The sequence below is a fragment of the Strix aluco genome, chromosome 1 (assembly GCF_031877795.1).
Source record: "Strix aluco isolate bStrAlu1 chromosome 1, bStrAlu1.hap1, whole genome shotgun sequence".
Lineage (NCBI taxonomy): Eukaryota > Metazoa > Chordata > Aves > Strigiformes > Strigidae > Strix > Strix aluco.
This window is the reverse complement of record NC_133931.1, coordinates 98,817,250-98,831,234: the sequence shown is the minus strand read 5'-3', so window position 1 is coordinate 98,831,234 and position 13,985 is coordinate 98,817,250. Positions and strand designations below refer to the sequence as shown.

The window sequence follows — 13,985 nt, the reverse complement described above, 5'->3', positions numbered from 1 at the left end:
AAGTACATACACTGTGGAGATTATTTTAAAGCTAATTTTCTTCCTACTTTGCAGAAATACTTCTCAGTGTTTTCACCTTGTCAGTTCTTTGAAAGATGTTTGGAAACTTTTACTTTACTGGTAGCTCAAGTACACCTGTGTATCAGCTGGGTGAAGGGATCCAGATTTCAACTGCATTTGGTTTAGAATCTGTTCTGAAATTCTTGTTATCATGCAGGCCTTTATGGTCTGTATCCTAAATTATAAGATCTAGACTGGCAAAAAGCAGTCCTCATTTTGACTCTTAATTTGAGGAGAAAAATAGAGAAGGTATTGCAAAAGATCTATAGCCATGTTACCATGTTGAACTATAATTGAAGTGGATTTTCTTATATATATGTATATACCTTTATTTTTATATATACATGTATATATGCACTGAGTATGGGTATATAGTTTAATAATCAGATATAATTAGTATATGTCCTGTAATATTACACTATACAGCTTTCTGATGACTACTTACCTCACTTTTTAAATGACGTGTGCTGATTTTCTTATATTCCCAACTATTGCAATCAACCAATTATTTCTGCTTTAAGTGTTAGGCAAAAGATGGGTTTCTCTCTGTTGTGGAAAATCCCCACAAAAAAGAAAATAAAAGCACAGAATTTCCCTTAGAATTATTTTTAAAAACATATGTAGAAAAGAGATAGAAATATTTATTGGAAGAAATATTTGGGTATTAAATGCTGCTGCTGTGTCTCACAGGTTGTGGCTCTGGTCCTTTTGTCCCCGTTCCTTTCAGGCACCTCAGCCAGATTTGCCTTCTTGTGATGCAGTAATTCCCTCACCAGGAAGCATTACTGATGAGACCTAAGCTGGGAATTGTGGCCCTGGAGAAGAAAGGGGGGATATTAGTTCCTGTGTGTTCCTTTTATCTGTGAGAAGCCAACATTGGCAACAGAGACTTCTTGAGGGAAAAAATAATGCAGACAGAAACACATTTTTTCCACAAGAAAAAGAAAACAAGCTGTATCTTTTCTGTCAGCCTAATGGGCTATGTTTTTTCCTCTCATTCTCTTGTCTAGGTTCTGTGTGTACCACTCGGATTAAGACGGGGGTGGGCTATCCACAGCTAAGTGCTGTTATTGAGTGTGCAGACTCAGCGCATGGCTTGAAAGGACATATCATCTCTGTAAGTAAATATCATCTACTCTCAGATTCCCACTGTGCAAATCGTTGTGGAATAGGAGAATCAAACAGTCCAGTACCCTGCATGTTAAAGGATATCCTTCTGTCATCCCCAGTTGACCCCTGTGGTAGCTCCTGGGGTAGTCAGTGGAGACTTAAATGTAAAGAAACCAACTCCCTCTAATGTTTAAAAAGACTTGGGCACCTACCTCACTCCTGTTTGTGCCTTTGGAAAGCTGCTTCTTGCTCCCTTAATGGAGTAAGCTGTTATGTGAACAGAATAGGAAGCTTGATAGTGTTTTCACATTGAAGCAAACAGTAATTCCTATGAAAGATTTCTGAAAAATGAGTGAAATGTAAACATGGCTTTCCCCAGAGAGTGGGACTGAGGGACAGACAGGCAGTAGAGGGGAGTACGAGGTAAGATGGTATGAGCCCATCTGTGTCCCAGTAGCCGGATTGATTCGGAGAACATCCTCACAGAGCTCTCCATGCAGGAGCAGGAGTGTTTCACAAGTAGCTCTGTTGAGCACAGCTGGCACGTGAACCACTTACGTTCTCACAAAGCTCTGGGGAAATAATGAGCCTGTGGAGAAAAAAGAGCATGCATCTGTATTGCCTGCTAATGGCAGCTCCCACTCTACCAGCAAGACCAGATTCACCTCACATAGAAAAAGTAAATCTGTAAGCATGGCCTCAGACTGAGCTAGGCTGCAGCCTACAGCACCCAAGGGTCCTGTGTGCTGAGGCACACCCAGCTAGTCACTGGGCCCCTGCCTGCCTCAGGCTTGTGCAGTCTCTGCAGGCTGGCAGTGAGGCAGCTCGTAATCAGTAAGGCATAGGGGCTAACCAGCGTGCTGGGCTCACAGGTACCCTCACAGCCTGCAGTCTCCCTCAGCAGCCTTAGAAGAGACCACACACTGAATTTTAGGTATACTGTCAAGTGAAATCGCTGGAAAGCTCTGATTCGTTTGATCCAGTTGTGACTAGTATCCATGTGAGGAAGGAGGTGTGTTGCATTGTTGAGGAAGGAGGTGAGAGGAGAACGGACTGACTGTGGGTGGGCAAAGGGTTTGACTGTATTTCTTGGAGCTGTGGGTATAATGGAGCAGGAAAACAAGTAGGTGTTACAGTTGGATCTCTCTTGCTCTTTATTGTTAATGCATATGCATTCCTTTCTCTCCATGGCTCCCCTATATGAATTTTGCAGGAAAAAAAGAGAAGCAATCTGTGATTTTATGACTTGGGCAGTATTACAAATGTTTATGTCTATAGCAGACAGCAGAACATGTGTGCAATAGAGCATGAAAGACTGACTCATTACTATGAAGGCTGGATAACTATAGGTGTCATCCTAGCAGTGGTGCTCAGAGACCGATCCTAGTTTTGCAATTATCATTTTCTGCTAGCAGCCCTCAGAAGAACGTTATTATCCTGATTTTACAAGAAAACAGGGAGTGTGTATTTACTGATGAAAAATGAGATGGTTCTGTACTATTCCTCCTCTCCTTTCCTGCTTCGGGGATGGATCAGTTCCTGACCTGCTTAGGTCATGCTGGCTTCAGTGAACCCACACCTGTCAACCCCCTAGTCGTTACAGGGGCAGCATAGGACGGCAATTTAATACCTGCCTGCTACAACATCTGGTCCAAGAGAATTACCTTCAGCTGTAATTGGGGTCTTTTAACACCACTTGCAACTCAACTCTGTCACCGAAGCCAAGGAGACTAAAACAAGGGTGGGGATATTACGCCCAGATCTGCAGCATCCAGATAGATATTGGTGTGTTCATTGGGGAAAGAAAAGACTGGACTGCGTGGTCATTGCCAGAGGTCTGGCAAGAATATCACAAAAGAGAGGTATCCTCCTGAGGGAAAAACACTGTATGGGAGCAAGCCTGAGCACATAATTGGGTCTAATGTCAACAAATATACATGGCATCTCTCAAGATGTCTCACTACTGTCATTATGTAGATTCAGGAAGGGGGCATACCCTGCCTGAGCCAAAGCTGTCTATGTCGATTTGACAGGAGGAAATATGTCCAGCAATTTTTTGTTACATTGATAATGAAAGTAGAAGGAAGGATATGAAAAGATTCAAAACCTATCAGCTGTCTTCACGTAGATTATATCTGATGGTGTGATATATGTTAGTCCCTTGGGACACTTTCTTGCATTCACTTCTGTCTTGTCCAGTACCTTCATTGAATTGCTTCTCTTTCGTGTTACGTTGGCTCAGCTTATCTATGAAGGGAAAGAAGTCCCACTCATGGAATGAGAAAGTGACAGTGCTGAGCACAGTACAGGCACTGCAAGGACACAGCACAGTTGAAGCCCATTCTGCAGTAGCTCTGCTAGGATGGCAGCACAAATTGGGATTTTAAATGTTTGTGTTACTAAAGTGATCATGTGTGATTTTTGGAGCTGACATGTTGACAAAGAAGGTGACAATTTTTAGGCAAACATTAGATAGTCCAAGTGAACGCCTGGTGTCTCTCTAGAGTCATTTACTCAGAGAAGGGGGAGGTGAAATTGCACCAGCCACTTTCCTCATGCTAAATTATCTTTAAGACTCAAAGCTCACCTCAAAAATTAAACTTTCATGACTCACTGAAAGAAGAGAGGAAACCCTGTCTAAGATACAGGCACTGTTTCTGTCCTGTGCTATTTGTCTGGAAGCCAGTAGTCTCAATTTTCCTTCTTGCTAATCCATTGGCCTTGAGAAAGTGCAGCAGTGAGTTACAGTGGAGGGGCCATTTAGAGCTCCTTCAGCAACGCCCTACTTGAGATAAAGTTTCTGTTTCTTGTAGGTCAGAGAACTACTCTGCTGGATAGAGAGGCAGTCAAGTATTCTAGTAAGCCAGCAATGTGGGGAATGGAAAGCAGCCTTGCATGTGTCCTTTCTCATTGGCTATCACTTGATAGAGATCCCTATTCCCCCCTTTACCCTGCCTGGGTGACAGGCCACCAGCATTCAGTGGAAAGGATGACTAAGGGGTTCTTCACCCAGCTACTGCCGTACCATCTCTTCCTCCACACAGAACACTTTCCATACAGAAATAAGCCCAGCATATGTAGTTCAGAATAAAGCACCATATGTATTGTTTCTACTGCTGTATATGCCACAAACTTTATATATCTTGGGCATAATAAATAGCTATCTGTTTGCTAATACTGTAGGAAGGGCTGGTTATACAGTTTATTATAAAGGTTGCTTGAAACATATAAATCACAGTTATAAACTTATAATAAGTTGCATACAATATTAAATATTCAACCAGTTCATACTGGTTTTCCATACCGCATTTCTTTTCCTCAGGCTAAATTTTATTGTTGTAAAATGGTTTATCTGTTTGGAGAACAAGACTGAGGAAAATAACATTATTTTAGCCATGTTAAAATAATTCTGTTGACTGGAAAGCTGTTTTCCTCTTTCCTTCAGTTTAGCACCCACTTGTCTCAGAATCATGCCCTCTGCAGGCCCCAAGGCCACCCTTTCCAGTAGACTTACTTCAGAATAATGCCAGTTCTCCTGGATTCACAGGGGAATTTGTACAGATACATTTCCCCAGGGCTCTGAGGTAGAGGCAGAGCCTGCAACAAGCCCCATGACTGAAGCCCATCAGTTCTACAAGTCAATTTGAGTCCGGAGCTAGGCCCCTGTTGGGGCGAGCTGAACTGCAAGGGAGGGCTTCCCAGATGATGCAGCAGAAGCGTAGTCTTATTTTCTTAACAGAGCACTTGATTTTTCACATGGAATGAAGTGGTTTAATGCATATAGCTTTATTATATAGCATCTACTGGCATAACTGCTTAGTATGTCCCCTTTTTGTTTCCTTTTCTGTGAATCGTTAAATTTACCTGCTTATGTGAAGGAAGTAGAGACATCTACAGATAAAGAAGTGCTGTGAATCATCATCATCGGTTCTTTTTCTCTTAAATGGAACTCATGAGCTTTTGGGGAAGTCTCTTAATCTGCTCATCATTTTGTAATTTGTGATTTGTAATTTGGTGACATTCAAAGTGATATTTTTTGAAGCCAGTGATTAATGAGTACACACTGAGGCTCCCATCCCCATGACACTTCCGAAAGCGTAAAGTCTCCATCACTGCCACTACTGGGTTAATTATAAAAGTCAGACACTGAGCCACCCAACAAGAACAGACTGAAACCCATCTATCAGAGAGCATTCATAGCCAGCCTGTTTCAGTCAGACAGTAAGTCAGGCAAATTCCTGACACTATTCTTTGAAGATTATTAGACCCCTCTTTCTACCTCAGCAATTCCTCCCCTGACACATGCACACACACTCACACCCTCCTCCAGGCTCTGACAGACTTGTCAGAGGGAAAGAATTGCACAAGCAGAGCCTTTAACAGGAGCGAGAGTTTCAGCTGTCAGCCCAGCACTCCTTTCTGGAGCTGACAGCAAGAGTGTCTAGCTCAACAAAAGGCGTAATGTGCTAGAGGTTATCAGCAAATGGAATAAAAGCCTTTAAAGTTCTACCAGGCGCTGTTTGCTGTGGGATGCCCTTTGAAAAGCCTCTCACTTCTGGATCCACCTGCTCAGTTTGTGTCTGAATCCTTTTCTGCGTGCAGAGGGGTTCCAATGCTGAGCCCCACTGCCAGCTACCGGTGAAAGCAGCTCTAAAATGGCTGATGGTGGGGGCTGTCTGGCTGTGCTCAGCTGCAGGTCATACACACATACGCATTTCTACCAACAGGGAGGTGAAACAAAATGGAGTAACCATACACTCTGGGGAGTAGCTTCAAAAGCAAGAAAGCTGTTGGCAGTCTGCAGCGGACCCTGATCATCAAAGGATTGGGGAGGCCTCATGGTGCAATGACTGCGTAGAGTAGAAGGATCTTTCATCTGATGCTCAGACCTTTACAAAACCTAAAGAACCACAGCACATGATGAGCCTCTGCTATGTGCCATTCCTTTTTTACAGCCCTATCACAGATACTTAACTTCCTTCCCCTCAACTGAAACCCCCTCATCAGCCACTTCTTTGCTCTGCACTGAAACTGAAACACGGGTCTAAAATGCTAAAGATCTCAAAGTGCTGTTTTTCTTTGCCAAACCCCTAGCAAACAGTGAGGAGTATGATGAGAGATTAATTTTCATTTACCAAAGATTAGATTACCCAATTTGCTTAGAGATTATCAGATCAAAATCCAACATAGCTGATGGTACATTTCCTCACCCCTCCCACTGTGACCTTTTAATGTATTGTAAACTGCTGAGAAAGTTATTTTAAATGTCTTTGGTGGTTTAAGGTAGGGGTTTGTGGTACCTCTGCATCACACAGCCTTTCATTAAAATGGCAGGGAATGATTCAGATCATCAGAGGCGGTTTTGTTTTCCAGTTTCTGGGATTTAGGAAACTGCAGCCAGGAATCTACATTGCTGCTGTTACCAGTTATCAGTAGACTATATAGTAGCGTAAACGAGCCTCAAGGAGGAAGGCAACAGCAGGGATGATCTGGATTCACTAAAAACTCAGCCAGGATGATGGATACAAGTGGTGCACAGTCAGCTCTTGACACACTATTCCTGAGCAGGGGCCGTTCTGGTGCAGGTCGCCGAGCGCCAGCACCCAGGGGGTCCGTGGGTGAGCCCACTGCCACTCACCATGTCTTTTCTTTGTGCAGGACGGAGGATGCAGCTGCCCAGGAGATGTCGCCAAAGCGTTTGGTAAGGACAGCATGCAGTGCCACCCCGCACACCCCACGTCCCTCCAGCACCCGCAGCAGTGATGCCGGAGTCAATCTGACCCCGAATATGTCATCAGCAGTAGGTTACATTCGTCCCTGTGGGTGACTCTAGTGAAATTAATGCACCAGACATGAATTTGCTCTTTGGACTAGACAGTTCAAATTCTGCAGCGCTAAACATACAATGGTCGAAGTCCTATTTAGAAATGATCTGCCAGGTATGCATGGGATACAGCCACTGGGACAGTAATATGAAGAAAACTGATAAGGGTTCTTCTGAGTAGCGTTCAAAGATGCATGTAACATTGCTAGATCTGGCTGACCTGGGCCTTAAATGGACAAAGAGATGGTGGAATGTGTGTTGGACAGAAGAATAAAACAAAAAGGCAGGCCAGATCCCTGGAGATGTTCTTGGGATCAGCTGTCCGCTTGAAGAGATGAGATTTTATTTATGCTGTATCCCCTAGAGCTGAGCAGATGTCTAAAACATCTAAGTTAATAATTAACAGATTTTGCTCTCATGCCATTAGCTTCAGTGAATCGTACCAGCTCTTGCTGATAGAAGAGAGCATTTAATCTGTCAGTATTTTCTGTTGGACATGAAAGTTACATCGGTGGTGGGGGGCTTAAGGTAAGAATTGTCACTTAGCCATAACCTTGTTGCAGCAGTGTATGTAAACCAGGTGCTAAATGCATCCTGGGCTGACAGGACATTTAGAGACACTCCTCCACCTCCCAAAATCTTTTTGAGATTTCACAGTGGGGTAATACCCAGAACACTGTGGGACAGCACAGTCTCTCATTGGGATTTCAGGGTGGTACGATACAAGAGATAGCACATTATGATACAGCATGTCTGCTTGGCAGGAAGCTTTGCAAGTATGGAAAGCAGGGGCAGGCCTAAACTCAGATTACAGACCTGCCAAGAAAAACTGGGCCTCCTGGAAAGGTTGAAACCAAAATCTGTCTTCTAAGTTTGCAGACAGCTCCTGTTTTTAGGCAGGTCAAATGACAAGGAAGACTTAATTAGAGAATTTTAAGCACAGCCGTAGAGTGATTGCTACCAGCAAGGAATCTGCTCAGTCACAAGATTTCACATCACCCTTGTGTTACCCTGTGTGACGTAGGGAATAGATACTTCAGCTGGGTGATTCTGACATAGCTGAACAGTGGCATCCACCCTCTTTGACAACAAGATTGTCTTAAAAAAACACCCGACCTCTCCTCAGCCCAGCCCATTCTGACTTCATGCCGCCTGCAGTGAGGCCTTTGTTCTGCCTGACTTTCTCTGGCTCCTCCACTCCCCCGCTTCTTGCTGGCGTTGTTGTTGGGAGCTTTTGAACTGGGACTGCGACCTCACTGCATTCCCAGCTGCCTGCACAGAAACCTGACCCGTGGAAAACGTCTTTCTTCAGAAGAGCATTTCCAGAAGTTAGAACAACAGGAAGCAACTTCAAGTTGTTTAAAATTTTTCCTTTGTGATGTTTATAGCAAGTCTGAAGGGTCCTTGTAGTCTCTTTAGGCTAACTGAACAGAAGCTTGCTTGAAACCTGTGAAAGGGCAGATTCTGGCCTTGCTGATTGTCAGGAGGTTCTGGGATTCACAGTGGTATGTGATTGAAGGCTACCACGAGTTGTCCCTGGGACAGAGGAGCATCAGAAAGCTGAGATTATTCAGGCGGTAGTTCTACTCTGACAGTAGGCCAGCCAGATCAGTCTGACCTGTCTGTCACAGTTGAAGAGCTGGAACTGACAGAGACCACCCTGAGGCAATAAACTTACCATATCTGGTTATGTGGAATTGAGGTAGACACACTGGGGGCATCTGACTAGCTGGAGCCAGGTGTGCATTTGTCAAAGGTGGGTGGCAAAATAAGCTTCTAGGGAACGTTATTACTATCAGTGTTTATTGAATGCTATTGAGGTGATTGGCTATGCGAGCCACGTAGAAGATAGCCTGCATGCCCAGCATTTACAAGCCAGAGTCTTGACACTGATGCTGAATTTTCTAGCACAGACCTCTGTGCTTGCAGAGAGCCTCCTGGGGGCAAGGAGTTACAGAAATAGATTGGATAGCAGAGACCGGGTGCTAAAACATATGGATGTACAGTTTCACTTGGGGATGGAGGCCTGGACAAAGCATGGACAAGAGACCCAAAGAGGGCTTTTGGTTAAAGTGATGATTCTGTCTCTTTTTGGCGGATCGTTGTACAGTCTTCATGGAAGGAATGTTGAGATGTTCATTATAAAGCAGTGACAAAGCAGCTATTTGAATCATAAAAAGTGTGAGGGAGTCCCAGATGTGAAGACTAGGATTGAAATATGGCTAAAGATGTGACTGGAGGACACAAGTTCATGGGAACAGGAGGAGCAGAGTGGATTGAGTGTAAGTGAAGAGTTGTGAAGAACCATGAAGATGCTGAGAAGTTTTACAAGTGGAAGGTGACACCATTGGTGCCAGGAGTCAGAGGCAGATTGGGCATTTTGACAGAGGGGAAACAAGGTGGAAGCCTATTTAAAAAAGCAACGAACAGAGAAGCACTGAAGTTGTGGGACAAAAATGCCGGGAGCGACAGATACTTTGGGAGAGACTGCTGGAATTCTGGAACTGCTGGATGGGAACCTTGAATGGATTTGGGAAACTGAAGATGTCACTGCCATCTGGATATTGGAGAAGATAATGGAAAAGATGTAGGTCGATCAGGAAGAAAAGAGGTGTTTTGATGCAGGAATGAGAGAAAGCCTGAAAGAACTTTGTGTTGGACTCAGATGGTTCACATAACTGCACCCTTGGAAAGGCTGATAACATGAACACATTTCTCAGAATGCCCCAGGGAGGCACTACACTGTCTCCTTTTTTAAAGATGAGAAGTCAAAGCACAGAAATACTAAGTTCAATTGCTTGAGGTCACATATATTTTTGTGACACAGCCAGGAACAGAATGTGCCTTTTGAATCCTACGCCAGCATCTTTAACACAATACTGCTGTTCCTTACAGCAGTGTCGAGAAGAGGTGCAGGAGCAGGGAAAGAAAAGGAAGGAAAAATCGTGTGGAAAAGTTGACTGGGGACATATACCGGTTCCAAAATATACCTGACAGGTTCCAAAATATACCCGACAGATCATACTAGCTTTTTTTCCTGTTTTCACTAGCTGTGTGTGTATACCTACTGTTGCAAAGGCTTGCTGGCTCAGCTGGAGCACAGGTGAATGTTGATTCCAGGGCCAGCTGTGGTCCAGGCAAACTTACGCTGCATCTGCCTGGAGGGCTGCCCAGGCTACAAATCCAGGATGACTCCAGCTGAATCTGTGCAGAGCCAATCTGGGTATCAGTAACGTGTATTATCAGTCATACAAAAGACATCTGAGGGACTCCATCCAGATCCAGTGTGAGTGCTGCGAGATTGGGATGGCGTCAGCACACATGTTCTGTAATGGCTTGAAAGAGAAGGTGCCAGGAAATGTTAATGAGCAAAATCAGCCCAGATACAGCGTAGGCCTCAAGGGGGAAGTCCTCCTCAGCATCAGTGCATTGAAGTGGCATTGTGTAAAAACAGGACGAGTCTTAACAAACTCTGGGTGAGCTACTGGGATGCTTGTATGCAGTGCACCCCATCACATCCTGTATTAACTAGGGGGTTGTTGCCAGGTGTTCTCAGTCCCCCACAACCTAAAATAATGGCACGCTGTCTATCTGTACTTGAAAATGAAAGACTGCAGCTGGGTGTTGCAAACATCACCAGTACTTCTGGTCATACAAAAAAAAGATGCATAAGTAAAGAAAGACCGTGCTAAAAATTACAGCCTCCTGGTTGGATGTTAACTGGTACAAAAGTAGTGGAACAGACTTGAAACTTTCAGCCATCTTTGCAATACTTAAGCTGGTGGAAAGTTCTGGAGAGCTTTGGAGAAGTATATTTAATAGGGGTTTGTCATTCCTGGAGCTGCAGGGCAGTAAGCATGTGTCATTCCAATGTTTAGACGTGCTGCGTCTGCTGTAACATGGCTCCTCTCTTCTGGAAGAGCTTGATGAATTATGTTGTAGCTTGCAAAAGTTACTCAAGTTGGATGAGTTTCAATCCTGTAATTCAAACATATTTGCTTTCTTCCCAAAATACACAGTCAGAAGAAAAAAAATAGATACTTCAGTGCACAGGAACCAAAATTCCGTGATTCTGAATTGTAGATTTCATGTGACTGTTTTTGCATTAATAATTCTGTGCAAAAAGGAGGCTGTGAGACTCACAACCAGAGACAGGACTAGAATTGAGGATCGAGGGACAGTATTGACAATGCAAGGAGTGCAGAGTGTCCTTTGGCAGGCTTTTGACTTGTTTAAACACCCTCTTTGAAACCTTGACCCCAAATCCATCCCTCCTTCCTCATGTTGTTTTCTTCCATTCATGAAGAAGACATCGACTAGATTTCCCAGGGACTTCTTTTTTGCAAAGGTGGAGCAAGATTGTGCCAGCTAACAACAGGAGCTCCCCACCAGTAATTGAGAATGTCTTAAAGGATGAACATTCCCTTTGTTTTTGGCAGGTTAATAGTAGTATCAGACGTGAGTCAAACTGAGGCTTTAAAACTCAGCCATCTGAAACAAGAGAGCTCAGGAAAAATCTGCCAGGTAGCTGGCATGATAGGACACCTGAATGGGTGCCTGACTATAAATACTGCTTGTGATGCGCTCAGCACTTTTGCACAAGCCTCATTTTTAATATCCCTTTAGGACGGACATACTGTTCCCTTCAAACAACAACCAGGCGAAGGGAGGTGAGGTCAGCAGAGCAGCTGAGTGCTCTGCTCCCAGGCATTGCTGCTAGGTCTGCTCTTTGGCAAAGGGGGGCAGGGAGGGAACTGGCTTTTATAAATCAGTGCACACTCCACAGTTGTCATGTATTCCAAGATCAAAATATTCTCAAATTCAGGTTTATCTTCAGAGCTTTTAAACAGATGGCAGAAGCTGAGCAGATTTGATAATGATTTCACTCTTCATATTTCCAGGTCCAGTGCTATTATTTGAATAGTGACAGAAATCAGAGCAAATCCTAATGCCAGACTTACCTAGTCTGGGATCTCCCCAGAGTTCGGACATGTTCGTAATGGGGGTGGGGTTAGTTCAGGCTCATCTGCTTTCTGTGAAGTGAGGTTTATAACCCTGTTCTTTTGCCAGTTCTGGGAGGAAGCTGGGCAGAGGGGAGGCCTGTTCTGACACATACATATTGAAGAAGCAGAGAGCCTGAACAGGAAAATACTTTGTTTCAGGGATGGGTCACCACAGGCTCATGAAAGAGTAAAAACCAAACTTTTCCAAGCAAGATTAGATATGCCAAAATATCACAGGAGGAGCTGCTGGTGGAATAGTTCCAGCCCAGCTGGAAATACTGGAAATCACAGTAGAAAACCAAGATTAGTTCCAAAAACCTTCTTCCTGATTTTACTCCCAGTGGAATTGATTTCATGATTTGCAAAGCCAGGGGAGATGGACAGACTGAAAGGCATGATTGAGTATTCAGTGTTGTTATCCAGTGTCTGGAACATATTTAGGAGTTGTTCCTTCAGGGTACATTCCCACTCACAGCTTGTAGCCTAGAGAGGTCTTGAAGTAGGAGCTGTCCTCTTCTCTGTACAGCACTGAGCTCAACAGGTCCCAGCTCCGTGATTAGGGCTTCTGAGTACTGCAGTCACGGTAGTAGTTAATAAGGAACTGTGCTCAGATACTATTATGAAGTAAAGGGTTAAAACTGAATTTGAAAATAAAGAGTGTGGGGTGGAGTAGAAAAATCTGTATCTCTGTCATCACAACAGAAAAGGATTCTTTCCATTTAAAATATCAGAAATACAATTCAGCATGTGTCAGTTCTTCAGTAAAGCGTTTCTTCCAAGTTTGTTGCATCTGTTACAGGAGGGGACTCTCTGTACCAAACTATTTAGGGCTGTCTATTGTTTTTGGAGGCCACTGTGTTCTTGCTTTGTCTTTCACCCTCTTCTCCCTTCTCTGCTTCCTTACATGTCACTTTGCTGATCACAGGAGCCGGTGCTGATTTTGTCATGCTTGGAGGAATGTTTGCAGGCCATGACCAGTGTGCTGGAGAGATTATAGAAAAGAATGGCAAGAAAGTGAAACTATTCTATGGAATGAGCTCTGAGACAGCCATGAAGAAGCATGCAGGAGGAGTTGCTGAATACAGGTATGAATTCCACACAGGAGCAATTGAAGTGAGCCAGCCATCCAGTAACTTCTGGAGTGGGGTTGTGCAAAAGGCATCTATTGGAAACAGGCCCATGCCTCTACTCCTGTTTAGGAAGCTGTTACCAACACTTGCGGCAGGAGGTCTGAGGGAGGGATGACATCAAGGGGGAGACAGGAAGAAGGAGCTGGAGGTGGCTAGCTAAAAGCAACTGTGCTCACTTGATTGCGGCCAGTGCAGTGTGCTGTCACCGCAGCACCAGCTGCGTGGTCTGGGAAGTCGTTAGGCACTGTTCTGACCTACGAGTTTCTCGGGACGCGTATGAATTGAATGCTGGAACATGGCATACCAAGCTGCAGGTTCTGGCCCTCTGCTTGTTCAGGTTGGGTGTCCTGTTGATGTATGGGTTCCTGGCTGGTCCACATGCTCCCTTCAGTTTGCAGAAAGTGGGCACCTGGTGAATCGGCAAAGCCCAGCTGGGGTTTCGCCACTATAAAGTTGAGTTACAGCTGTAACACTAATGAGGGCCCAGGACCTCCAAAGCACTCTCAGTCACAGGCAGTAGCTCCAGGACTCCTTCCTGCACTTGTTGGGCAATCTTAGGCAGCAGAATCCTGCTGTACAGATTTTCCACCCCTTTGTAGGTAACAGCACCAGAGTAGCCCCAGATCATGCAGCATGCGGGAGCTTGGGTTTTGAGCTAAAATCATCAGGGGAGAGGAAAGGAAGACAGGCCCTGCGAAGGAATCTCTTGCCCATTGCTATTTTGCTCTGGAAAGTGCTGAGAATTTTGACTTCTTGAAAAAGTGGATGACTCCAGAAAACCTCTGTGCCTTTTCTGTTATGAGTGGCAGGTGTACTCACTCGCCTTACACAACATGGTTCTTGCATACTTTGTTAGAG

General features: G+C 44.4%; 1 protein-coding gene across 2 annotated transcripts in view; it reads left to right on the top strand.

The window, feature by feature from the left end:
* The window catches only part of GMPR (guanosine monophosphate reductase), a 44,707-nt gene that overhangs the window by 16,437 nt on the left and 14,285 nt on the right, over positions 1-13,985 (top strand). For both annotated transcript variants that reach the window (XM_074828826.1, XM_074828835.1), the window contains exons 6-8: positions 1,071-1,177; positions 6,829-6,871; positions 12,923-13,082. In XM_074828826.1, coding sequence (XP_074684927.1) covers positions 1,071-1,177; positions 6,829-6,871; positions 12,923-13,082 — 310 coding nt within the window. The remainder of the gene's footprint in view (positions 1-1,070; positions 1,178-6,828; positions 6,872-12,922; positions 13,083-13,985) is intronic.